Consider the following 27,446-nt stretch of genomic DNA (forward strand, 5'->3'; position numbering starts at 1 on the left):
GATGTGCCCCTGGGAATGTGGGCCTGGAGAGGGAGGAGGCTTGAGGAGGGCAGATCCTGGGAGTCCTGGCTCCAACATTGAAGGCAACTGTGCCCCTTGGTGGGAGAGAGTGGAAGGAGCTAGAAGGCCCAGGTACTCTAGCATGTGTGTGGGGGGTGCACTGAGGCCCACCTCATCCAAACTCGATGCGTTGTCATCCAAGCCACAGGCAACGGGGTAAGGACCAGGCTCCAGGGGCGTCCAGCCCTCATCAGTGCAGCTGCGGCTCACGTTGCGGCCTGGGTGGAGGGCAGGGGCAGAGAGGAGAGAGGTTGAGGCCGGGAGTGGGTAGGTCGGAGGAGTAGGCATGGGGCCTGGCTGTCTCTGTGCTCAGCCCTACTCTCACCACCCCCTGCGGCATCAGGCTCCAGCTGTTCTGACCTGGACACCCAGGGCATCACGGGGCAGCCTGGGGCAGGGAGAAGCACCTCCAGGGCGGCCAGGAGATGCACCAACACAGATGACAGCCAGAGCAGACATTCCTGCCCCTTGTCGTGTCTGAACCTGACCCCAGGTGCAATTTAAACTCTGATCCTTGTCACAAGCAGCCTGGATCCTTGGCGTGGAATGATCCCTGACCCTTGTCATGAGCTGAATGCTGACCCCCGTCACAGGGCCATGGATGCTGGTGTGGCAGATGCTTCCTTTGTCTGTCCTGTAGGTACAGACAGCAGCCTTCTGGCTGTGGCAAGGGGCCCAGGCCTGCCCTGTCCTCCTGGGTCAGCCTGCCTGGGCCTACAGGTCTGGGTTTCCTCCCACCCCTGGGGGCTGGGGGGTCAGATGTGCTGCTGGAGAGGGACCAAAGGTGAGGCAGGAGGTGGGTGGGCGTCGGAGGACCTCTGATAAGGGCGCAGGTGTGAAGTCTTCACACAAGGGGAAGGGGTACCTGCCCAGGCAAAGGCAAGTACGAGAATAATTGAGCTGCAGAATCTTGGGGCTGAACCACTAAGGCTGGGGTTCCAGGACAGCGGCACTGTCCGCTGTCCCCGGAGGACCAGGGCTGCAGCAAAGGGGCAGGACCACTGAGGGGCCATGTGAGGTGAGGGGTGACCCCAAGGCTCCCCACTCGCCAGGGAGGGGAGAGGCTGAATAGAAAATGGGTGAGTCAGAGAAGAGCTCGCTGCCCCCATCCCAGGACTCATTACAGAGGCACTGAGTCCAGGACACAGCCTTCCTGCCAGGCTTGTTGTGGGAGAGGAAAGGAGAAGGAGGAAGGAGGAAGAAGGAAAGGAGAGGGAGGGAGGGAGGATGAGGGGAGAGAGAACAGGTAGGAGGAGGAGGCGGTAAGAGGATGAGGAAGAAGGGGGAGGGGAGAGAAAAGGAGGGAAAGAGAGAAGGTGAGGCGATGAAGAAGAGCTGAGAGAGAAGATGGGTCCTGACATCCTTGCTGTCTAGCTCCTTTCTCACCTGCACCACCACCATCAGCACCTCCAGCAGCACCAGCACGAGCATCACCATCACCATCACCATCACCATCACCATCATCACCATCACCACAATGCACGTTTTGAGAACTTTTCCCAGGTACACTGCACAGAGCACTTCAGGCATATTATCTTTTTGAAGCCCCTCAACCATCCAGAGGGAAAGTAACCCCATTTCACAGTTGAGAAGTAAGGCTCCAAGAGGCTGGTCACTTGCTCAAGGCCACATACATAGGACAGGGTAGAGCAGGTGTGGTCCCATAGTCTTCCCAGGTAACCTTGGCCCTCATCTGCACTGAGGTGACTGAGGACTTGTTTCAGGTGTCCAGGGGCAGAGCTGTAGGAGGCGTCAAGCCATCCTGAGCTCAGGGAGGGTCGCTGTGCATCTGTTTAAAATTTCCAAACCTTGCCGTGTGCTCAGAACATCCCAGGTGATTCCCTATTCCCTATTTCTGTAAATCCTCCTGGCCACCATTTGAAAGAGGTTCTTGTCACCCTACTTTATGGATGAGGAAGTGAGGGACAACTAGGGGTAGGGGGGTGACCAGGAAGGAGCAGCCCGTTGGGTCTCTTTCCACTGTGAGGTCCCAGGGGTGGCAGGAAGGACTTTGCTGAGGAAGGGACCCTAGGCTGGGCCAGTTTCTTGCCCTGGTGGCCCATTTCTGCACAGGCCTCCCAACCGCACTGCCACAGGAGGCTCCCAGGGCTTGAGAAAAATCCTCACACTGCCCCTCTGCACACCGCCCCTCCTCACCCCCTCAGCTTTCTCCCGTTGCAGCAGAGGGTGGGCCGGCCTGGAGGCTTCAAGCAGCCACTGATCAAACTGCAGGCCCCCCTCAGCCCCAGATCTCAGGAGCTCACTGGGGGCCCGGAGGCCATGCCCCTTCCCAGGAGCTGATTCTTGGGGGACTGTCCCCACCAGACTGGGACAAGTAGGAAAAAGGGGACAAGGCCAAATCAGCCAGCCTTAAAGCAGGGACACTAAAGCTCAGGCTTTGGGTTCCCCACTGGCTGGAGGGTCCAGGGCTCAATGAGGCCAGGCCCATGACATAGTGGACACCTGGAATTATCATGAATTAAGCTAGCGAGCCTGGGTGACCCATCAGTGTCTACACAGCAGCTTCACATGCCTTCTGTGGGAGCAGTGGGGAGCAAACATTAATGTGTTAAGGCTCGTGATCAGGAGTTACCAATAGTCCTATTAAAAGGGGGGATGCCAAGGGTGAGAGAGGTTGGGTGACTTGCCCATGGTCACACAGCAAAGAAGCAGCAGGCCTGGGATGCAGACCAAGGTCAGCCTGACTCCACATCTTTTTGGGCTCCCAGCAGCGGCTGAAGGGGGAGTTTGTGCCTTGGAGCCCCGATTGCCCAGAGAGCAAGGGAGGGCAGGGGATAGTGGGTCATCTTCAGGGCTGGGTGGCCTCTTTGAAGAGCCTGGGACTGAAGCCCAGGACTCCAAGGGAACTGCTCTTGAGATGATCTCAGTAGAAGTCACCATGGGACCCTGAGGATCAGCCAACAGTCTCTTCCCCGGTCTGGGCTGGGGAACCGACAGACCCTGTGTGTGTAGAGGGGGATATGGAGGGTACGAGAAAGGGCAAGGGAATTTAACCCTGTGCTGGGAGGGCCACTCCACATTCTCCCAGTCTCCTCCTGTTTGTCATGTCTCAAAAAAGAAGTCACCGCCACCCCGCCCCCTCTCCTCCCTCAGTTCTCCACGTGAAAAGCCCTACTCAGTGACTGGGGCTAGAAATCGGGGGTCATTTTCTCCCCACTCACCTCTCTCCTCTCCCCCATCAGTCACCAGTCCTGCCCCAGCTTCTCTTTCCTCGACACCAGCACCGACAGTCTCATCTCCCCTGGATTAGGTAGGAGCCTCCTGATGGGTCTCCCTGTTTTCCTGCCCCTCCAACCCACTCCGCACCCTGAATCCTGGAGGGTTGTTCTAAAATCTAGACCTGATCGTGGCACTCTCTTGCTGAAATCCTGTCAATGGCGGCCCACCCTAGCCAACCAGGGCAGACATCTTAGGTTGACAAGACCTCCTTATCTACGGCTTCACGTGATGCTGCGGGGAGGAGGTGTCCCACAGACCCCATAGACACAGGTAATATAGACGTGGTGTCTTCTTATCAAAATAGCCCTCCTACTTTTTACTCTTAAAAAAAGTCTCTTCAAATATTTAATGGCAAAAACACCACAGGTGAAAGACATGCAGACCACAAATAAAAGGACTAGACCTCCACAGTTGGGAGACTGGGATTGACATATATACACTACTATGTATAAAATAGATAACTAATGAGAACCGACTGTATAGCACGGGGAACTCTACTCAGTGCTCTGTGGTGACCTTAATGGGAAGGAAATCCAAAAAAGAGGGGATATGTGTATATGTAGAGCTGATTCACTGTGCTGTACAGCAGAAACTAACAACATTGTAAAGCAACAATACTCCAACAAAAAATAAATAAACTGAAAAAAAAAAAGGACTAGACCTCCACAAACGTTTTGGTGCCTTGGTGAGCAATCTTTGTCTGGCCACCCCTCCTTCCCAGGTTCTTTACCCAGCCTGGCCAAATGACGTCTTTTAACTCTCTTCAGCTTTCCCTGTAGAACCAGGTCCCTTCCAACCCTTCCAGGGAAGACGCTCCTTCCCCAGTCCTGTTACCCAGACGGGCAGGAGTTGGGGTTGCCATCACTCCTATCCCACACTTCCCTTACATGCAAACTTTCCTCTTTGGAATTGAGGCTCACACCTTCTTCATCTAGTTGCCCAGGAAAACACAGCCTCTTTCCTTTACATATTCAGCCCCTAGCCCAGTCTCCTATTTCTTGCCATCATTTTCAGAGGCTAAGGTTGCCAAGTATAGCTAGACAGGTTGTTCACTGCACAACAAGGGCATCTGGCTGATGAACACTGGGGGCTAAAGTGTACTTCATATTCAGCTTGTCACTAGGTAGGTTCTGGTGAGATGCTGAATCCACCTGAGGAAGGGCTGCCTTTCTCTCATCTGCCGAAAGGCTTGGTGTGGGCCCCCCTGAGGCTGGCAGCCTCGGGGTTAGCCAGATGGTGGGCTGGACTCCAGGTTCTCCAGTGAAGGATCTGCCTTTACAATTCCAGCAGGGACGGAAGGAAGAGCCTCAGGAGGAATGCAATTAGCAGGCGCTTCCAGGGATCCCAGGAAAGGCTGGTTGCCAGGCTCTGCTGAAGGGAGCATTATGAGAGCTGCCAGAGGAGCTCATCTCCTGTCTGCCCAGGTGCTGGGTCCCCCTGGAAGAGGGCTGGGCTAGGTGGGCGCTGGCCTGGAATACGGCACACCTGTGGCTGACCCTCAGGGAGGGCATCCGGATCTCTCCTTCACTGCTGAGGTCACAACACGGGGCACTGGGGAGCGCAACTGGCTTGCTCCAAAGAGACCATTTGGTCCATCTCCCGTTCCCACTTAACAAATAGGGAAATAGGTCCAGAGGGGCAAAGGCCACCTGGAGTGAGAGACTTTCTGCTCATCCTCTGAGCCCTTATCTAGGTCCCATTCATCACCAACCCTTCCCACCCCAGCCCTGCTCCTCCCTCTGTCCTCCCCCAGCTTATCAAACCCATACCTGAGCGGGGCACACTCGAGTCCTATCCCCCCTCCACCGCACCTTCCCGCTTCCCTCCTCTGCCCTGCTCTCCACCCGAGTCCAAACCATCATCATCTCTCGTCTGCCTTGGGGTTGGGTCTTCCTATTTGTACTCCTAGAATCCTCTCTTATCACAGAAACCAGTTATCAGTTAAAAACCCAAACTGGACTGTTTCCGTCGCCTGCTTAACCCCTGCAGTGGCTTCTCAGTGAACTTAGGAAAAGCCCAAGTCCTGTCAGTCCTCAAGGCCTGCGTGGTCTGGCCTCTGCCCGCCTATCTCTTTCCTCTCCTCCCTCCCCTGGGCTCACTGCTCTAGCCACATTGGCCTCCACTGAGCTTCCTCAGGGCTCATCCCATGGGCTGTTGATCCTCTGAGCGATCCCCCTGCCAGGATCTTTGCGGCTCTTTCCCAGCCCAGGTCGTCAGACCGCAGCTGCGGTATCACCTCCTCGGAGAGGCCGCCATGACGCCTGCCTTAGGTTGTTTCCCTCTCTTCTCTCTCCCAGCACCGCTTATCATTGATAATACATGCATTTGTTTTCTTGATAAACGCCTCTCCAACTAGAACGTGAGCTCCCCGAGGACAGAGCATTTTACCCCTCTGCCCCTCACTGTGCTTGTCTAGCTCAGTGCCAGTCAAGATAGTAGGTGTTTAATGAACACTCACTGAATGAAAGGATGACTTACTGTGTCCTCTTTAATTGCTGGTAGCAAGACAGCCCACTTCCTAAAGAGGTTCCCGCTTTTCTTTTCTGCCTTATATGTGAACATTCACTTAAGCAGAACATGACAAGGTGTGTAAGAAAGGTCAGTTTCGTAAAGTCTGAAAGGTCATTGCCTCCGAGAAGTGAAAGACTCATTCACGGCCAGCCCAAAACAGTGGGAACATGGCAGCCATAACTATCAGTCAATCAGTTATCAATTGCTGAGCAAATATTTAGTGAGACCTTCCCACATGCTTATCTTTCTGTGAAGAACTAATCGAATCCCATGAGTCCTTCAGAGAACTAATGTCAGTGCAACCTCTTCCAGGAAGCCTCCCCTGATTGCTCCAGCCTCTTTGAGCACCTCCTTTGCCTTCTCACTTCCTTGAGAGGTGAGTCCCCACTCCAGCCGGCTCTACTCCTGCCACCAAGCTCCTGCCCTTCAACCCAGGGTTCTTACCTTGAATGGGGGAGAAGAGTTTAAAGATGAGAGGGCAGGCCAAGACGACCACCTGGCCCCGAGGGGTGGCTGGCCAGCAGGTGAGGTTGTCCCACATCTTACTGCAGCCTGTGGGGTGAAGGCAGAGGACACATGGGTCAGCGTGGCCACCAGGTGCCTCCAGCCTTGGGGCCTGAGCCCACAGGCACCCACTCTTTTCCTCCTCCTCCAGGCTCCTACCTTGAGGAGCCTCCAGTCTGAGAGGGGAGGCACAGCCCTGCCCAGGCTGTACAGGGAAGCGGGAGAAGGAGGCATAAGTACAGCCCCATGGTCCTTGGTGAGAGACAGAGCGCCCCCTGTGTGTTTCAAACAGTGGTGGGGTTTTGTTTGCTGCAGAGACTAGGGGGGGCTTCCCCGGCATTCAGTGGGCAGGCGACAGGGATGCCAGGCAGGTATCCTGCATGGTCCTGCACAGCGATGAATTGTGTAGCGTTTGGGACTTTCAAATGAGTTGCTGGGCGTTTGCATAGATGAAAACCTTTGGTAATGACCAGAGGCTAGACTCTTATTCCATTTTACATATAAACACAAGGTACTTATTGTACGGGTTTGACAATACGAGTTTTCCAGGAATGCAACTGCCAAGTAAAGGAAGAGAAGACTGGGCTTCGTTGTGCTCTAAGAGTTGTTCTCACTAAGAGCTGTTCATTGTTTTGGAAAATCACCTACGACAGTGCTGCCGTGAACCTGGGTCGGTGATGCAACCAGCATATATATCAATCTATGTTTAAAGCTCTCACACTCCCAGAATTTATATTTATAGGTACAACCTTTAGACTATGTCTTCTTATCTTTTGGTGTGATTGTGCTGGAACGTACACATAGTATTCCAGCACACATAGTATTTTATTATACGTGTCTTTATTTTTGTTTTACGTTATAACTAGAACATCATTAAAAAAACTGTGTGTCCTAAATTTCATTTTATAATAGTAAGGGAGGCATTAGAAAATATTTGTTGTAAAAAGGAGCTGTTGGGTATGACAGGGTGATGGGTATATTGGGATTTAGCTAGTTCTTGAGGAGTCTTCATAAAACTCACATACAACACAGATGCCTCCAACCCAGTCACACTGTGAATTGTGACAGGGGTGGTGAATAGGGAGTGAGTTTGGAGAAAGCCCTGCATCGCAGGCTGAGCTCTCCACTGTGTACCTACTAGCCTTGAAGGCCTGGCTGGTGACGGATGCACAGACCCCCTAGGGGTCTCTAGGGGTCCACTTTAATAGGCAGATGCAAATGCCACGGTTTTGCCTGTTCAGGGTCTGGGTGGCCCTGAGGAACAAGGACTCCTCTGGATGCCGTCCCCGGAGGGAGGTTTAATTGTCTCTTTGCAACCCTGCCAGTCCCATAGATTTACTCAGGAAACCCAACCCCTGAGCTAAAGTCAACTCCAGCTGGGCCAAACCCAGCCGAGCCCAGCCCAGGTCCGAAGGTTCCCAAGTTCCCAAGAAGGGGGCCTGGGAATAGGAGGTGGAGGGACATCGCCACTTGGGGAAGAGCCTCGGGCCTCTGAATGCTATAAAGTGAGCTGGCAGCGGGGAGGGGTGCCTTCTGGGGCTGTGGCAGCCAGGTGGCACCTGCAGCTGAAGGCTGAGAATGCCTGGATCTCCATGGCCTGGTCAGAGTGCACAGCCTCCCTGCCTTGGGGACCTCATCCGCTACCACTCATCCTATCCTGAGTCGTCTGTGGCCTCACTCTGGCTTCCTGTGCCAGCATCTCTGGAGGCCAGGTAGCTGCTCTTCAGGCCAGTCAAATCCTGCTAGTGATTTAAGACCCTGTTCATAATATCATCAGCAAACATTTATGTAGCCTTTATATATGGGAGACACTGTTCTATCCTCTTTACCTAAATAACTTATTTAACCCCCTCCCATTCTACAGATGAGCAACTGAGGCACAGAGCAATTATGTAACTAGCCCCAGGTCACTTCGCTGGCGAGGGGGACAGCCTGTTCACACGCTCCATCTCCAGCAAACCTCTTGCACTCTGCCTGGTCTGAAGGGCTCAGTGCCATTTCCAGGAATCTTGCATGGCTGGACTGTGTATAGCCCTGACAATGCTGGGCACACCCTGTCTTGCAGGCCAGCTATTGTGTTTGGGTCCTTGCCAGGCTTCAGGCTCTCTGGATCTCCAGCGGCGGTCCAGATCAGGAGTGGATTCAGAGCCGGGTCTCTGGCCCTGAGTTCAGCTTCACCAGAAGCGGCACAGAGGGGAGGGAGGCTGGGCTCTGTCCTCAGGGCGGCCACGCTTGGCCTCAAGGAATCTCAGCACCACCAGGCCTGGGCTGTGAACTGTGCTGGGGTGCAGGCCAGCAGGCAGCGGGGGAGCCAGGGAAGAGGGGTCGGTAGGGGGCACGTGGTCAGGGAGGCGTCCTGCTGGAGACAGCAGGGTCGGGAAGCTGAGAGGGGGTGACAGCCAAGAAAATGCCGGGCGCCTGGAGGGCCTGTGGTTGTGAGCTGGGCCCGGGAGCATTCCCTGTGCGTCTGCCCCAGGGAGGCCACTGAGGTCCCACCACACACGTCATCAGGCCCACAGAGACCCAGGGCCCAGGCTGGCTGAGCATGCCCACTGGGGGCTGCCACCTCAACAGGAAAGAAAGCCCAGCCTGGGGTGGGGGATGGCGAGGTGTGGGGGGGCACTGCTTGTCGTTTTATAGACGTGTGTGCACAGAGAGACACGCACACTGACAAGCATTACCAGGCACACAGACTCACAAACACACACACAGATATACATACATGTACACTTACTTGGACATGGAAAATCCAGACACAAGCAAACACAGGCACAGAGAGACACACACAACTCACAGACACACATGTACAGACATGACTGAGCGTGCCACAGACACTCACACACACACACAGCACACCAGGCAGATATATCCAGGCAGGTCCAGGCTTACACAGACACATGCCTCCAACACACAAAGACACTCAGAGTCCGTCACGAAGCTACACACCCCAGAGGCACAGCCATAGCCCTAGGCAGACAGGGGCCAGGAGCACACAGCTGGATGTGCGTGAACATGTGCAGAGCCTCTCACAAGGTCGTGGGCAGACTCACCGTCCACAGACCCATACATGCCCTCCTCTGGATCTCGGGCCAGCTGCCTGGTGACAGGGTGTTGGCACCTGCCATGCACCCTGTGCCAGCAATGACCTCATTGGGATCACGAGGGTGGCCTGCCCTTGGGGCCTAGGAGGTGCTATAGTGGGGCCTATAGTCTGGGGCCTGGGCCTCTCTGGGCTGCGCATGATCCCGGATCCCACTGTGAAGCCTTTCTGAGGCCTGTCTGCAGCCTGGTCCTGCCTCCCTGTCCTGGCGGGGCGTTGGGGCATAGGCAGCAGGCAGGTCCGGCCACCCCTCTACCCAGGCCGCCGTCTCAGGGCCCTGGGAGACAAGGGGCCATCCCTCCTTGAGAGCTGGGAGAGGCAGAGGCCATCTGTGATGCTATACACACACTCACTGCCTCTACAGGAGGCAGAGAGCCTGGGCGGCAGGGCCCAGGAGGAGGGGCCCAGGACCGGGTGCATAACTGCCAGCCTCAGGGAGATGGGGGCACTGGGGAGCCAGGAAGAAAGATGCTCCCTGCTCCTGAGCCAGGCTGCTACGTAACTGTAAGCTCGGCCTCGGGGAGGTGACCTCTGGGAGGGAGGCCCAGAGCTGCTCTGGGCTCCCCACTGCTCCAGCCCTTCCCCTCCCTCACAGGGAGGCTCGAACTCCATAGCCACTCCCCACCTGCCACGGGCAGTAGGCCTGGGCGCCTCCCAACTTGCCAGCCTCTCTGCTTCTCCCAATCCTGCCCACCCTTCTGAGTCTGGCTCAGGCTGCAGCTTTTGAAGGAAGCCATCTACTTCCTTCCGTTCTCACCCCAGGGCTGCTGAGCCAAATGCGGGGAGCACAGGATTGGGGAGTGAAGACCAGCGGGTGCTGCTATTTGATCTGATGGCCCTGCAGCTGGGCAGCCTCGACCTGAGAGTGGATCTGGGCTCACAGTGTGAGGGAGGGGGGCTCCTTGGGGGGTCCTTCTTGCCACTGGGGGCCTCACCTGATGTTTCATTCTCCAGCTGGGCCTCCTTCAGGCACTGGCTGTGCTGTACCTCGATCATCTGCATATAGTCACACTCCTCCTGCTGCAGCCCGACTTCCCAGCCGCCCTGGGGAACAGAGACAGGGAGGGGGACCCGTCACCCTCATCCACAGCCTCCTTGTCATCCACGGACTCCAGGAGCACGGTGCCAAGCAAGGCCCAGTCACCGGACAGGTCCAGGTTCCAGACTAAACCCCAATCCCAACCCCAGACTGAATTCGACCTTCAACGGAAGCCTGACCCTGACCTAGATCTGACCCCAAACTCTTGTCCATTGTCCTCAAAGCGGGGTCTGCCTTGAGGGCCCTGTCATGGCTTCCTGGTGGCCCTAGCAGTACCATGGCTGTAACAACACTGTCCCTTTGTGGGTGGTACGGCTATGGACAGAGGTTAGAGGGCCTCTCCTTAGAGCCCAGAGCTGGCCCACTGGACTTTCCAGTTTGGGTTGGGAGCCCTCAGTCCCTGCTTCAGTCTCCACGGATGAGTGGGGCCCAGGAGGTGCCACCTCGTTATGAGTTGGACCCTGGCTTCCTGTTCTTGGAGCCAGGCCCGGCAGGAATCCAGGAGTCTGGCTGTATCTTCCAGCCTCTGTCCCCATTCTAGGAGCCTGTGCTCAGTCCCCCTGTGTCACCAGGCTAGGAAGGGAATTCTGGACCTCCTTGGCCAGACGCCCCCCCCCCCGCCGCCCACCACCTCCTTAGCTTCTGAATAATTCAAGCTCTATCAGATCTAATGAGGGTGAGGGAGGTCTCAGGAAGTACAAGAGGCCCCTGTAGGATGGCTGGAGGTAAGGAAAAGGGATGGGAAAGCCCAAGCTTCTCCCCTCCCCTCCCCTGTGCCCCGGCCAGGGATTAGGGGTGAGATCTGACCTGTGTGCCAGGGAAACATTGGCATTGGGTCTGACATGTGAGTAGGGGTGATAGCTGCCCAGGAACAGCCAGAAAAATCAGGTCTTGGGAGCCACTGGGTGAGGACGGTGGGTAAAGGCCTCCGTGAAGGAACCACTGGGCTGGTGGCAGCTTCTGCCTGTCTCTTTGGCTTTAGGGAAGTGGCTGCCACCTCACATCAGCTTCCTCATCTCTGCCCAGGGAGAAGAATGTCACAGTCCCAACAGGGCTGTGGGGAGAGGCCAGCAAGATTGCTCCAGAATCAGAGTTTATCAGCGTCTCTTCCACTTGTCCCCCCTCACCCTGGGACATGGTCTTCAACTCCCTGGACCTCAGTTTCCTGGTGGGCTAAATGGGCCTCAACCACCTCCCTTGCTGACCCAAAGGCTTCTTGCAGTAGGGCTGTGGGGAGAGCATAGGTATGGTGGGGTTCCTCTTATTTCCTTCTTTTAAGGGGGTCCCTGTCTGGCGTTGTTCTAAACAAGTCAATCCCATTGTAATCATGTGACCCCAAAGAGGGACCACACTCTTAAATCTCATATCTTTTCTTTTTTTTCTTTCTTTCTTTTTTTTTTTTTGCGGTACGCGGGCCTCTCACTGTTGTGGTCCCTCCCGTTGCGGAGCACAAGCTCCGGACGCGCAGGCTCAGCGGCCATGGCTCACTGGCCCAGCCGCCCCGTGGCATGTGGGATCTTCCCGGACCGGGGCACGAACCCGTGTCCCCTGCATCAGCAGGCAGACTCCCAACCACTACGCCACCAGGGAAGCCCCCTCATATCTTTTCTTTTAAACAGTTACACGAACAAGCGTATCCTGCTCCATAATAGATCTGTGTTACTTTCCATATGTCAAGTTTTAAATGACTTTCCAGCTAATATCTTTACCCTAATTGGCTGGTAGAGTTAATGGTCCAAGATGGAACCCACGTTCACTATGTGGCTTCCAGACTCGTGGCACACAGGCGAGTGAGATCTGGGTGCTGGGGTCACATGCTTCCCCTCCTGCCCAGAAGGGACGGAAATACTCATGGTGCTTTGTCTTAAGGGGTCTGTGTCTGGCTCATCCTGCTGGGGCATGGGAAGAGGGGTGGCCAGAGGGATCCCAGAGGTGGCCTCTGGGGGAGAGGAACCCAGAGATTGGCCACCCCAGTTTGTGTCCCACCATTGGTCTCTCTTGCTTGCTTGGAGCACGTTTCTCCCCAAGGTAACTTCCCAGCTTGTTGTCCTCCAGCAACAGGGTTTGTTCTGCCTTCTGGTTCTTCCCTAGCCTTGCCTGCTTCTCCTGCCTATTTCAGCTGCCATCACCCCACAACATGAAAGCAGAATGGGTAGTAGTAGACATCTGTGTTGCTGCCTTCTACCATCCTTTACCTTCCTCTGACGCCATGTCCTCATCTATACCTGGAAAACCACGTCCTTTCCCACTCTTAGTCTATGGGGTTCTGATGAACGCTCTTCCAGGGGATCAATATATGACCAGACTGAAGCCAGTCAAAGTGTTCCTGGCCATAGTCCCTGGCACATGGCCTAATTCAGGCTGCTCAGAGCCCGGAAGCTCATTCCTGGGACCTTAGATTAAGCAATTAGGCAAGTGGATTTGTTCTTTCCCACTGGACTGGAAACCTCAAAGGACGCAGGGGCTAGAGCTACTGCCACCACCTTGTTGCCAAGTATAGCACAACGACGAAGCCACACAGCTAAAGGAAGGATAAAGAGGTAGAGAAAAACTGGATCCTCTTGACATCATCCGAGCCCCTGAACGCAGCCATGCCTGAAATCAGCCCTGCTTCCAGGAACATGACTCAATAGCTTTCTGTATGGCTTAAGCCAGTTGAGTTTTCTGTCCTTGTAACCAAGAGTCCAGACTTGTGCTCTGAAGACAGGACAATGGATGCCCTCATTTGCTGAGCCCTCTTAAACCTGGGCTATGGCCATGCTGTTTGCCGGGACACATTTATTTTCCAGTCACTGAGAGCATCATAGGGCTCCTGGTGGCTTCTGCCTGCTACTTTCTGAGGGTGAAGGGGTGTGGGGTCACCTTCTCTAGGCAACTCTGCTCCCCCAGCAGCACAGCCACAGTGTCCCTCCTGAGAGGCAGTGTGTAGAGGAAGGGCAGGAGCCCTTGGGATAACTTGGGAGCCTGGGGGTATCTCTGAATAAAGTGAGGGTGGTCTAGAGCACAGGTCCCCAACCCCTGGGCCGCAGGGTTAAGAACCGGGCCGCATAGCAGGAGGTGAGCGGCGGGCAAGCGAGTGAAGCTTCCTCTGCCGCTCCCCGTTGCTCACATTACCGCCTAAACCATCCCCCCCATCACTCACATTACTGCCTGAATCATCTCCCCCCACCCCACCTCACCCTGTCCGTGGAAAAATTGTCTTCCACAAAACCGGTCCCTGGTGCCAAAAATGTTGGGGACCACTGGTCTAGAGGATGAGTTCTGCTTTCACCACAATTGGGTGCTGGGCCCCATCTGGAGAAGGGTAAAGGAAATAGAGATCCAAAGAGGGACTGGAGGTCACTCAGCAATGCACATTTCTAGAGGGACCTAGGTCTCTGGCCACTGGTCTGGACTGCATCAATCCCTCTCCATGGCCTTGTCTTGGGCCATCTCGTCAGCCATTGCCCTTTGGAGGACAGGGTCAGGACAGCTCTCTCTAGCCCTTATCACTGAGGAATTCAGGCAGACTATGGACTTCCTCTTCTACATACTTCCCTATTCTAAACATCCTCATTATCCTTCTGGACTCCAGACACACAGAATTAGAAAATTCCCAGCCAGAGGTAGCCAAGTCTAATTGTCCCAGGGAAGGGTTCCAGGGGAGGATATAGCTGGTGTGTGGGGTTCACAGAGAATGAGCAGTAGTGGTGGGCCTTTGAGGTTGTGTAAGAGTTTGACAATTAGAGGTAGAGTAAGAACATTCCAGAAAGTAGGAGCAGTGTGTGCAGAAGCGTGGAGGCATGAAAATGCCTAATACATTCAAGGTTGCAAGAAGCCCGATGTGGCTGCATGCAGCAAGGGGCGCTGGAGGCATCAGGAGACAAGTTGGGAGACGTAGGCAGGGGCCAGGCCTCGTCAGTTCTGCCTGGACTAGTGCAGTAGCTTTCAGCCCCGCCACCAGCAACCTGAGGGATCTTTGTAAAATGTGTATCCCCATCCTCGTTCTCCTGCATCAAATCTCTGATGGTCCTAGGAGTCAAAGCCCAGACATCAAAACTGGCATTCAAGACCCTTCCTAACCCCACCACTGCCTAGGTCCCCCAACTTGCCTCTTGCCATCTCATGTGGAGAGGAGGAAGCAGGCCTCAAAGTCAGTCTCACCTTGCAGTTGGTTTAAGACGAGAGTTTCAGGCCAGACTGGACCCCCAACACCTTCTCTGTGACAGCAGTTCCTGAGCCCAAAAGAAGGGACTCAGGCAAGAGTGAAGAAGTCCATAGCATCCCTTCAATCCTGATCCTGTGTCTCCTGCCATTTTGCTGGCTGGATGTGGGAGGTGACTGATTGGGAGGAGAGTCCTGAGTATCTGGCTGGGGGCGTGGATTAGCCAAGTCTTGTTAATTCCACTTGCTCAGTAGGCCCCTTCCTTTTTATTCCCACTGTGAGGGGCTTGGGAGAGGCCCTGCTTCCTCTTCCTGACGTGGGGCTCCCTGAGATATAGGGCAAAGGCTGCGGTTCTGGGGGAAAGGGTGAAGATGCTGAGAGTTGTAGCTGTTAGATGCTAGGGGTTCAGAGAGCCAGGGTGAGGCCAGCTCAGGTGCTGTGGGCCATACGCAACCCCCTCAAGGGAAGCTTGAGACCACAGCTACCAGTCTTGAATCAGAACCTCCAGCTTCATCCCAGGGCCAGAGAACTATGGCTGGAGAAGCCACGGGAGACAGAAGCAGGGCGGTGGGTGCGCATGAGTCCCTCTGAGGAGCAGCTAGTCTGTGAGAGGGGTCTAAAATGCAGCAGGCTGGAATAGGTGAGACAGGAGAAAGAACTTCCTGCCTGTAAATTACCAAGCACTGTGGGCCACCATGGATGATTTGTGCTTCTGAGGTTTGTCAAAGGAGGACTCTTTTTTTTTTTCCTGCTAGGGATGGTTGGAGCAAGCTGGGGAATGGGGAATAGAGAGCGGGGGCTCGGGAGGGTCACATTTACCATTCTCCCATTACCATCCCATATCCCATGATTTATTTAAGCTCCTCCCTGCCCCCCCACTGAAATAAGGGGGCAACAAAGAGTCATGAGGGGAAACTGAGGACCCAGAGAGAAAGCAGTGTGATCAAAGGCACACAGGACTGCAACGCAGCTTCCCCCGCTGCCCCCTTCATTTTGGCTTTTGTGTTTGAATTGGTAAGGAGATGGAGATCTTGTAGCTGAGGAGGAGGTGAAGGGGAGAGGAGAGAAGGAGTAAAAGGAGGAAAGAATGGGGGCAGGCATAGGAAGGTAAGGTAAATCATGGGATCCAGCAGTCATGGAAAAGAGGAGAAACGTGCTCCTGGCTTTGCAGAGGGCACTAAAAGATGTTGAAATTATCATCTTAGTGGGAAGAGACACAAGGGAGTCTGTTGGGCTGATGCGAATGTATAATAGCTTGATCTGGGTGGTGGCTACATAGGTGCACCCGTATGAGACAATTCCTTGAGTCATCACTTCAGATTTGTACATTTCACTAATTAAAAACTGCCTCTAAAGTCCCAGGGCGTCATGTGACATGCCATAGCCACTTTGGAAGAAGTAGCTCTCTTATAAGACAGCAGAGCCTAGTTAAGTCCACAGATTCTGGAATCATACTGTCTGCCACTTCCGGGCTGGGCGACCTTGGGCAAGTCACCTCACCTCATCTGTAAAATGAGGACAATGACAGCACCACCTACATCCAGGGTTGCTTTGGGTCACATGTAAGGGACACGAGGGGATTGCCAAAGGTTAGCAGTTGTTGCCAAAGCCCCAGCCCAGCCCAGCCCCTCATACCCGGCTGCCTAGCTGCCTATGCCCGGACCCAGCCTAGCGCCAGCCTGAATGCCCTGCGGAACCCCAGGCAGTCTGAATGTCTTGCCCACTGACAAGTGGCAGCAGTGCCCTCCAGAGGAAAGGTCTTAAGCCTGGTTTCCCCCTACCCCCTACTGCAGTCGGATTTCTCTCCCCCTCCCTGTATTTTCACATCCTTTTGCCAATAGTCCAAAGCCTCCTGTCTCTGCAAGTCCTGGGGAAGGCTGAGCTCTGGGGGGGTAAGAGGGTGGAGTGAGAATTGGTGTTGGTGGATGGGGGGTAAGAAAAAGAGGGAGACATAGGGCTTGGGATGCAGGCTTGGGTTTGGGGCAAGAAAGAACTTTCCTCAGCTTAGGGTGGTACCAGGGCAAGGGCTCTCATTATTAGGAGAATGCAAGCAAAGGCATTCAGCCTGGGGTTAAGCCTGGTCCCTCAAGAGGCCCTTCTTGCAAGGTTTACTGAGGGGCATGAAGCCTTACAGGCTTTCTTTGCAGAGGATCACCACGAGGATGGCCAGCAAAGCCGGGGCGGCAGAGACTCAGGTTTAAATCCTCTGTCCTTTGAAAGTCATCCTGGGCACCACTGGGGAAAGACACTCAGTTTCAAACACGGTGTCTGTGGGTGATGTTGATGTCGGGTCACCCACAGAGAGCAGGGCACCGACACAGGGAGCCATGACTCCTCGATATGTCGGCTGGTGACCTCTTCTCCTCCTCTGATGACCCCCTGGGCAGGAAGAACTTGTTTTTAAGATGGTGGGAGGCACTTCCTGGGAGATATGGACCGTCACATCATGAACCACATGAGAGGAGGTGTGTATAAGATTGGGCCCTGTCCAGTGAAGCCCAGCTTCCTGCCCACCCACCCTGATCCAGGCCCCCTGCTCATCCCCTCACCCACCTGCCAGCTCGCTGTACAGTCCCATCATGGCACAGGCAGGAAAGGTCCTTGTAGTAGGTGCAACCCTCCCACCCTGATAATATCACCACTCATCTTGTGATGCTGGATTAAATGCTGCTGGGGGATATCTGAATATCGACTATTAAGGAATCCCTGTTAATTTTGTTAGGTGTGATAATGGTATGATTAAATTGTATTTCTTTTTCTTCTGAAACACATCTATAAGGTATGTGGGAGAGTTTGCATGTCTTGTACATTTTCCTGGGTGCAATGAGAACAGCTTTGTGTTGGGAAAGTCAGAGAGGGGAGGGCTGAGTCTGGGAGGATGAGGACAAGGAGCAGGGAGAAAGGGACAGGGCTCTGTCTAGTCCCCTGGCCCCATTCCTGCGTCCACGTCCAGGGGTGTCACAGTGAAGGGCCCCTGCGAGTGGCAGGCTCCACCCAGGCTGGGTTGCCATGAGGTTGCCTGCGTGCAGGGAGGCCCATCATCCGTTGCCTGCCTGGGCCTGGAGCCTCACTCCCCATATTGTCTGGCCGCCCATGAGGAAGCACTACTCCCTGTCCCCAGTACTCCCGCCTGCCCTGGAAGCCCCTGGGCAAGGGGGGCAAGAGAGGGCTGAAGAAGGGTCCCTAGGGCTCCCAAGCTGGGGATCAAGAGGAAAGAAAGACCTGTCACATAGTTCACACAGCACTTTCACCTCCTTCAAGTCTCACTGAAGTCCTGACTGGACGGCCAAGCCCATTTCACAGTCACTCGTGATGCTGGGGGTGGGTGGGTGGGAAGACTCTGCCCCAGCCAGGGTGCAGCTGGCCTCTCTTCCCATTTCTCTTGAATCTTGGGCCAAGGGTTCTCACCCTCCCTTTTGTGATGGGGAAACAGAGGTCCTTCCACAGAAAGGAAACATGCTCTCCAGGTCAACTGGCCATTGCCATGGAGTGAGGGGAGGACCCAGCTCAGGCTCCTTATCATGGAAGCTCTAGAAATGTCAGGAAAGATGGAGACTCAGGGGAGCATGGGAGGGTGGAAACCTCTGAAGGGAGCTTGCTCTTCCAGTGCAGTCCCTGGGGAGCCCTGGGCAGGCCTAACTGATGTTGCCCCTTCACTTAAGGAGGAGACCTGACCCCTCTGTAGCAGTGTTTCCTAAAGCCCACAGGGTGGCTTGCTGGGGGCCGGGAGGGCTGGGTAGCCATGGACAGCTTCTGGAGCAGCTGGAAGCAGAGGACTGGGGCAGCATGCCTACGGCAAGGTGAAGCCTTCAGGAGCAGATGGCCAGCAACCCGCTTCAGAGAAGAATCAGAGGAACCAAGTGTCCCCCAAGCCCAGGGTCACTGCAGTCTCTGGGGGGAGCTGAGGGCTTCCTCCACCTTCTGGGGTCAGGCTCATTGGTCCTGCCAACAGAGGCTGTTTTATGGTCTCAGGTGGAAGGTTGGACCATTTGGCTGAACTCTTCAGGGACTGCCCTTCCTCCTCCAGGGAGCCTTCCCTGACTGCTCCTCTCAGTGACCCTTACCCCATTTCTGGGCAGCTGCACCCCACACCCACCTGGGCTGGTTCTCCTGGGTCACTGGCTCAGCTCTCCCCTACCAACTGGAGAATCTTCCCAGGGCAGGGCGTGGGTCTGCTCCTTCTCTATGACACCTCCCGCCCCTGCCCTGGGCTGGGCACTGGCCTGAGCAGTTCTGCTACCAGTGAGGAGCCCCTGTGCCTGCTGTCCAGGGGGGTGGGGGTAGTGGAAGGCCTGGAGGGTGGTCTTGGGGCGGACTTCCTCTTCTGAGACACTGGAGGTTTTCTTTCCTTTTTTTGCTTCCCTGTTCAGAGATTTCCTCTTCACAGACTGAGGTCAGGGCTCCATAAACAGGAGTGATAAGGCCTTGGGCTTTCAAACTGAACTTTGCAGCTACCATTTTATGACTCTGGTAACGTACTGCCCCCCGCCCCCGCCAAGTCTGGCTGGAGCAGGATTGCCTGGTGTCCATTCCTTATGGGAGCAAGTGCTGGCTGGTGGGGAGGAGGGAGAAATAGAGAGGGAAATGGGGGCCCCTCATTCCAGCCTGCCCTCATCCACTCCTGGGTGAGTCCCTTCTCCCACTGTGGGCCCAGCCCTGCACTGGGCTGTAGGGGACATGGGAGGGTGAGAGACCTTAGCCCTTGATCCCATGGGATGGTCAAAAGAGCCCAGGCTGGGAGGTGAGTAGGGTTGAAGGGTGGGGTCAGAGGGAGAAGGGCTGAGTGGGCTGGAGCAATCAGGGAAGGCTGTCTGGAGGAGCAGCTCAAGTTGGGAACTAACCAAACAAAATGTGGAAAGACAGGGGAAGGTAGGCATGGGAAGAGCCAGGCTTTGGACTCTCTCAGGAGGTGGGGGGCAGATGTTGCATGAGAAGGGGCCCCACTGAAATCACTCTGCCTCTAGGCTGAGAAGCCTCCAGGGATGGGAGAACGGGGTGCCAGTGGTGGTCCCCAGATCCCTGGCTCATCCAGGGAGAATTTGAGTGGTTGGAGCCCAAGGGTGGAAGAGCCTGAGGGTTGCTGGTGAGGCCTGGAGGCTTTGTGACACTGAGAGGCTGTAAGTGGTGCCAGGGCTACAGCCTCAGGGCCGGAACTTGGTGGGGCTTTGAGTGCTCAGGAGGTGGGTCTCACCAAGGCCATTAGTGGGAGGAGAGGAATTATGCCAATTGTCTTAAGGTCTGCTCCCAGGACAAGCAATGAGCACCCCATCCCGGAGTGTGCAAGACATTAGCTAGGTGGAACAGAGATTCCTGCCCTGGTGGAGGTGATGGTAAGGGAGGTAATCATGGGATAGAAGAAACTCTATGACCAATATACTCCATCCACCCACCAGCCAACCTGGAGCTGGTGCCAGACCTGGAACCCACAGGTTTTAGGCCCTGCCCAAGCAGCAACTGCAGATTCCTCAAGTCCTGGGGTAAGGGTAGAAAGAAATCAACCTCAGCCAAGGTCTGATGGGTGGGGGACAGGTGTGGCTCTGTTATCTTTGGGCCTCACTTTGCCCATCTGTAAAATGGGCTTGGGTAGTCTTCAGGTCTTCCCTGATCTTACAGAGAGATGACTCAGGCATCTCCCGCCTCAACCAGAATCTGCCCTGCAGCCCAGGTAAGCCACACCCCCAGGCACACACATGGGCACACCCACACATGGGGCACGAGGGCACACATGCACCAGGGGCACACACACACCCATATGGAGATGAAGCAGAAGTGGGAGGAAGAGGGTGACCACGGCTTGTTGGTTGTTTGCTCCCTGGTCAGCTTTCCCCATGCACATGTCTGGCCCTCCCTGAGAAACACCACCCCAAATCCTTACTGCCCACCACCTTCCACCTTGAGCTCCATACCTTTCAGCTCTGCTCAGTGGGAGGGCACAGAAGGGTCTGCCTGCCAGCCACCTGATCCCAAAAGCCCCTTCCCAGGTCCCGGGGTCCTCGGTGTTTGGTCTGCTGGTGAATGTCACTCCTGCAAGTAGCTTAACGCCCCATAGACATCTCCGGTGGGGCACAGCACACAACGACGACCCTCACAGCCTGCCTCCAACCTCCTGTCTAGCAGACCTTCCATTTCAGTGGACCACAGTCCCCGACCCTGCATCCACTGACCTCCCCAACCCACAGGTACTACATGGAAGGCAAGTTTGGAGTCCGCTCTTTCCCGCCTCCCCTCCACCGGTGTCCCAGATCCCGGCGCTGAGCGGGCTCCAAACAGCGTGGAAGGGACTAGGCTCGACGGAGACCCCACCCCGCCCTCGGGTCTAGATCCGGTCTGAGGCGCAGGGGAGGCGAGACACGGTGCTCCGCGCTCCTTATCCCCTCCACACAGACTTGAGCACACGGCTGGGCTCCCGTCACCCTCGCTCCACCCCCAGCTGCCGGGACTCTGGGCGGCCCGGCGGACACTCACCGCTGGGCCGAGGGCGCAGGCTAGGGCGCCGACCAGCATGCAGAGCCAGCGGGCGGGCGGAGGTCTAGGAGGGCGCATGGTCCGCCCCGGGTCCGCGACGGGCGGCCCGGCGCCGGTAAAGGGCGGGCGGACGGGCGGCGCACCGCGCAGCGGACGTTGGGGAGACTGACAGAGTGGCGCTGCCGCGGTGCCCCTGCGTTAAGAGGCTCCGCTCGGAGCGGGGGCGGGCCCCGGGGGCTCGTCTGACGGGCGGCGGGTGCAGCCAATGGCTCGGCAGAGTCGGGGCGGCCGCGCAGGTGTGGGGCGGGGCTGGGGGAAGCCCCGGCGAGTGGGGTGTCCCAGAGCTCCCTCCGCCAGTCCCACACGTCAGTCCTCAGAGGCGAGGTGTGGGCAGGCCTTCGTCCCTTCGGACCGCATCCGCGGGAGACCCCCCAACGCGTCCCATTCTTCCCTGCTTGGCTCACGACGTTTCCAAGCGCCAGGGTACGATCTCCCACTCCCACACGCCCCCTTAGCCCCACCCCAGGGCGCTCTGCTCGTCCAACTTCAGAGCCACCTCCTCTAGGAGGTCCCCCCGCCAGCCTCCCCATTTTCCACTTCTGCGCCTCGGAGGGCTGGTGCAGGCGGGCCGGATTAGGAGACAGCACAAATCACTTCTGATCCTCTAGGCTGAGGGCGCGACCTGCCTAGGGGTCCTGGGCTGCAAGTGCCCCAGATAGGTGGGGCTCACTGTTTGATCCATTTTCAGTCACCCCAACTCATCCCTCGCGCCGGAGAGGCCAGGCTAAGGGAAGCTAGGGCGCGAGTGAGTCCCGACGCTGGGTTCCTTGGTACCTCCCCTGAGCCCCGGCGACCCGGCAGGGCGCGCTCGGCACCGGCTGGGCTCCCGGACCATTCACGACCAGGCGGGGGCGGGGGGTCGTGCTTCAGGAAGGATGGCGAGTCCGCTCCTGCGCGCGTCTGGGCCGGGGCACCTCGGGAAGGAGGCAGAACCGAAGTTCCAGCGCCCCCACGCGGGGAGGGAAGGTCTGTTGCCAGCGCGCGGGCCCGGTCTGCGCGCATCCGACCTAAAACAACCAGAGCCCTCCTCCTCCAGCCGTCCCTATTTTACTTACTGGGAAACTGAGATACAGAGAAAGGCCCGGAGCCGGCCTCTGATGCCTCACTTCCAAGGTTCGGCGGGGGACATCGGGCCAGCCCTCCTCCACCGTGCATCCTCAGAGCTCGGTTTATTCTTCCTTAGAATAAGGGGCAGGTTCACTGGCTCCGTGCCCTGGAAGGGCGCCTTCTTGTGGACCAAATGCCGGTGGCTGCCTTGCCCTCTTTCCTCGGGTTCGAGACTGGTGCAGTCGAGGCTGGAGGTGGCGGTAGTGGCAGTGGGGTAGGCTGGCTGATGGGTGACTGTGATAGGGGGATGAGGGCAGGCGATGTTCAGTGGAGAGGCGGAGAGGGCTGCGCGTCCCTGGGCGCCTGCGGAATGTGCGGCTGCTTGAAGGAGGTCTTACTCCAGGCTCTGGCTGATCAGCAAGTGAGTCAGAGTTCCCTGCGGGCGCACCCTGCTTTTCCTCCCTGCAGCGCGGGGTACTCGGGCCGCTGACCTTCTAAGGGTAGGATGGAGTTATGGAGAGACAAGGGAAAGCCAGGAAGGGATGAGCGCCGAGCCCCTCCTCTATTTCGGCTTATTTGGGGTGTTAGCATTTGCTTCCTATTCTCCCTCCCTCCCTCCCTCCCTCCTTCCCTCCCTTGCACAATCATTAAGAGTTTGCTGTGTGCCAGGCTCTGCGCTTTGCACTGCGGCACAGAGATAGATAAGACAGTGGCACCTGTTGCCCGAGGAGGACCTGGGGAGCTATTGTACTCCCTCCAAATTTCTACCTCCTTCCAGATATAATCAGTAAACCTGGACATAAGCCCTTCCCCAGACAGGAGAACTGTGGAGATGCCCTTGCCCTGGCCATTCTGGGGTTTGAACTCACTTTCTCAGGGGAGGAAGTGTTTGAAGAATCACAAGCCATCTCCTCATCCATTCTCACTTCTGGAGACCAGGTTAGGCTCAGGAGTCAGAGGTCCTTGCCTCCCCCTGCGACCCTGCCACTACTCCCTCTCAGGCCTCAGTGCTCTAGCAGGGCAGTGGAATTTTGTCCTCATTCTGGAAAGTCACCTCTGCTTGGCACAGTGACCCAGGAATCCTAGATATGAATGGCAAATCCACGAGCTTTGGATCTCATAAACCTTTGCCCACTCTACACACACACACACAAAGACACACACACACACACACACATCCCATCTGATCAGCTGCAGAATGCTGATGAAATCCCACCATTAAAGCATGTCCTTTGGCCTGTTAAAGTTCTGCTCTCTCTGAGGACAATTATCTTGGTTACTTGAGAGTGCATTTGAGGGAGGTGAGGATTGGGGAATAGGAGAGAGCCAGACCCCACTTTGCCAAGTGACCCTTGGCCAGGCCCAGAAGGGGGCAGATGGAGGAGGGGTGGGAATCTTAAGGTTCTCAGCTGGGGGTGGCTGCCTCTCCCCTTGTTCTGGAGGGTGTCCACACGACACCCCCTCCTTAGCTCAAGGACTACACGTGGGCAGGCTGGAAGCAGTGAGAGTGACTGGCAGGGCCCCTGGATGCCCTTGCATCCAGGGTTACTGAGGAATAATAGTTTCCATGCAGATTCTTTGCAATGAAGATTACTTCTTTGTTCTTTCAGAATTGTTCTCCTGGGAGACCCACCCTTCCTTACCTATCAAAAGTCACAAAACAACTTCAGAAGTGAAAGAAGCAGGAAAAAGAAAATAGCAAAAACAAACCAATACCTGAACAATTCAACCAAGAGTATATTTGACCTTGTTTTGATGAATTGTTACCGCATATCCCGTTCTATGTCCTGAGGCATTGTGGAGATCACCTGGGGGCCTACACCTGGGGAGTCCTTGGAATCTGATGAGAAAACCATCCTTTCACCTGTCTGATATCTGGGAAAGCTTCTGGGGTGGGAGTGGGATATCAGAAACAGGAGGTGTGTGTGTGTTGGGGGTGCACAGAGACAGACTATTTGAGGGGGTAGGAAACAGTGACTTGGATCTCCATTCTCCATCCCCCCGCAAAGCCCGAGTCCCTCTGGAGTTGGCCTTTGCCTCATCAGTCCAGTTTTGGGGAGGAGGCCACAGCCACCTCTTGCTCTCTGCTCCCCCGTGTCCTCTTGAATGGATTCCTCCAAGGGTATTCTGTTCTGAAGTCTCTCCTCCTGGATCCCTGGAACCAGTCACCAGTCTCTGGCCCAAGCTCCACCTCCCTTCTGGATGCGGGAAACAGAGGGGTGCAGAAGGTGGGGGGAAAGAGAGAGAGACAAAGTCACTTGCCTTCCCCCGTGATGACAGGCGCGGCAGGAAAGAATCAGCAGTTACTCATTTGGAGCCTGCCTGGCTTCCTGGCTGCCTGCCTCATTCTTGCTGTGGGTGCCACCTTGCCTCCCCCAGTCCTTCTCCCACCTCTCTGAGTCGTGCACTCACTGCTTCAAGGCTTCCAGCTGAGGAACTCAATGATGGTGAGGTCTGCAGTGGAGTGGGAAGGGCAGCTGGGGACCACGGTGTGGTCTTGGTCTCCTTGGCAGGGACTTGGCCTGGGGAGTCACTGCTCAGGACGCCCCTTCCGGAGCCATCCACATTTCTGTGTGGATGCAAGCAAGCTTTGCCCTTTCTGGGCTTCTGAGTTGAAGACACCTTAGGTCTTTATTCATCGACTGGGGCTGGCAGCTCCAAGGATATGAGGTGCTCATCATCTCCCCAGGTCTCTCCTTCTTTGGGGCCGGTTCTTCCTGTGAGAAGATGTTTCTTAACTCCAAGCCATGGTTTGGTGGAGGGCAGGAGAGGCCTATTGCTTAAAGAAGCAGTATTCCCTTCATCCTTTCTGTAACTGCTTGCAGTGAATAGCATTCCTTCATCCCTCTTGTATCACCACCTCCACGGACCTGGCCCTCTGATAAGCACTGGGGATGTTGCAGTGACTTAGACATTGGCTGCCCCTCTAGGACAGCCTAGCACTGCTTGAGCAGGGCACTGTAGGGATCTTCTGGTGATGCTGCAGCTGCACTAGCTAAAAACCAAGAGTTCATGGGAGTGCACGTGATGGAGGGAGAATTGTTCTGACTTGACAGATGGGGAATTGAAGCCCAGGGACGGTTTTGGAAATGGCTAGCATCACCCCTTGGTCCTGGAGGCTGGGCTTAGAGCTCGGGAGGGACGGGGCGGAGGGGAGGTGATGGTGCCAACTCTAGGTGCATCAGTTCAGGCCCTCCACTGATCAGATTCTAAGACGGAGTTAGTATTATTGGAAGTTTATTGGATGGCAGGGGGACTCTGTGAAAGATAAAGGAGGAAAAGGCAGGACCCAGCAGGGAGAAACTCAGACTGCAACCCAGCTCTGACAGAGCCTCTGCTAGCCTGACCCGGAGCTGCAGAACAAAGGTGACATGTGGACGCCTTAGTAACCCTACTCTGCACAGTCAGTGTCTGGGGGCTATCTGGGAGGAGCAGGACCCTCACCTCAAATGCCGAGGTGAACCCTGAAAGCGCTACTCAGAGAGGTTGTCAGCTCACCGCATTCCCCACAGCTGAATGGCACGTTCTTTCTTGACAGGAGATCCAAGTGAGGCATGTCTGCGGCTACCACAGAGGGGGAACTGAGGCGTGGAAAATGAAGGCCGGGGGAGAGATCCTGCTCCAGAGGAAGAGGAGCCTAAGGTCCTACCCTTGGGGAATGCCTATTCTGGGCACAGACAGGGATGACTCAAGAGGTAACTCCTTTCCTCAGAATCTCAGGGCTCATTATGATCCAGGGGGTCAGCGGTCTGTCATCATGCGGCTTGGCATCGTGGTACAGCAAGTCTGGGAGACTCCAGAGGGGAGGACTCCCCCACCATTTACTCTTTCTCTCTCTTTTTTTTTCTTTTTTTTTGCGGCACGTGGGCCTCCCACTGTTGTGGCCTCTCCCGTTGCAGAGCACAGGCTCCGGACGCGCAGGCCCAGCGGCCATGGCTCACGGGCCCAGCCGCTCTGCGGCATATGGGATCTTCCCGGACCGGGGCATGAACCCCTGTCCCCTGCATCGGCAGGCGGACTCTCAACCACTGCACCACCAGGGAAGCCCCCGCATTTACTCTCTAACAGCAGCCACAGTTTCTTGGTCAAATGCCTACTGCCGTATCTGTGTGCGCATGTGCGTGTGTGTGTCCATGTACGTGAGTGTGTGTGCTGTGTATGGGTGTGTGTGCTGTGTATGGGTGTGAATCAGGACAGATGCATCTGCTCCCAGCCGGGTCTGAGAGCAGGGCGTGGCCAGCGTGTATTGGGAGGAGGCTGAGTTAGGGGCAAGGCTCTGGGTGATTAGTGGCAGAGAGGGAATGAGTCGCAGAGAGGGTACCCAGGACCCCAGCACCAGGCTGTGTCTCAGAGCTCATTCCTAAGGCAATGGACTCTGTGGGCCTTGTAGCACCCCGACCCCAGGGGGAGCTCAGCCTAAGTCCACCGAAGATCTCAGTTCCCACGCTCACCTCTCCACTCCCAGCCCCGGGTTCCTGTGAATTGTTGTGTAGCTGGCCTTGGACAGAGATTCTGGAAAAGGAAAATAATGTCAACGGGGCAAAACAGACCTGGGGATTAAGTAACATAATTGATGCCATCAGAGACTAGTGTGTGTGTTAAAAATTTAAGGCTATTGACAGAAAAAGATGGAAGTCTCAATGGAACTCACAAACAACTAGAAGAAGGAAAAATAACACAAAGAAAACTCCATTAATGTGGGGGATTAGAAACAAGAATACATGATACATAGAAGCATAAAATCAGATATCAGGAATAATCACAAACATTAATCATCACAGTAAATGTGAAAGGAGGAGAATTTAAGATGGGAAATTTAAGAGGAATAGTTCATACTATTAGAACATTCAATCTATCAAAAAGATGAAATAATTATGAACATCTAACCATCTAATGATATCGCCTCAAGATGCATGAAAAAAGGATGAATTGTCAAATCTACAGTCAGAGTGGAAGACCTGGACACCCTTCCCTCAGGAATTCCATTCAGCTGTCAAAAAAAAAAAAAAAAATCAACTAAAGCCACATTTCCCAGCAGGGATAGATATCTCAAAATATGGTATTGAGCAAGCAAAGCAGGTTACAGAATGAGGTGTACAATACAGTGTTCCTTATATAGAACTTAAAATCTGCAAACAATACTATGTAACTTTTATAGATACAAAAATATATAGAAAAAGTCTAAAAAATGTCCAGGAAGGATAAACGTCTAAGTCCTGTTTTCTCTTTGTAAGGCGAGGGAGGGGAAGGGGATAAGGGAACTGTATTAGTTTTCT

At 55.3% G+C, this 27,446-nt stretch overlaps 1 protein-coding gene across 2 annotated transcripts in view; it reads right to left on the reverse strand.

Moving 5' to 3' along the window:
- The window catches only part of VIPR1 (vasoactive intestinal peptide receptor 1), a 31,206-nt gene extending 10,065 nt beyond the window's left edge, over positions 1-21,141 (reverse strand). Inside the window, exons 1-4 of one of the 2 annotated variants that reach the window (XM_060109732.1) lie at positions 21,064-21,141; positions 10,351-10,459; positions 6,256-6,363; positions 172-278 (exon numbers count right to left, since the gene is read on the reverse strand). In XM_060109732.1, the coding sequence (XP_059965715.1) occupies positions 172-278; positions 6,256-6,363; positions 10,351-10,459; positions 21,064-21,141 (402 nt within the window). Of the gene's footprint in view, positions 1-171; positions 279-6,255; positions 6,364-10,350; positions 10,460-21,063 lie in introns of those variants that run through there. The other variant, XM_060109733.1, reaches the window with a different exon arrangement.
- Between the last annotated feature and the right edge of the window lie 6,305 nt (positions 21,142-27,446).

This window comes from Mesoplodon densirostris, chromosome 10 (genome assembly GCF_025265405.1).
Source record: "Mesoplodon densirostris isolate mMesDen1 chromosome 10, mMesDen1 primary haplotype, whole genome shotgun sequence".
Lineage (NCBI taxonomy): Eukaryota > Metazoa > Chordata > Mammalia > Artiodactyla > Ziphiidae > Mesoplodon > Mesoplodon densirostris.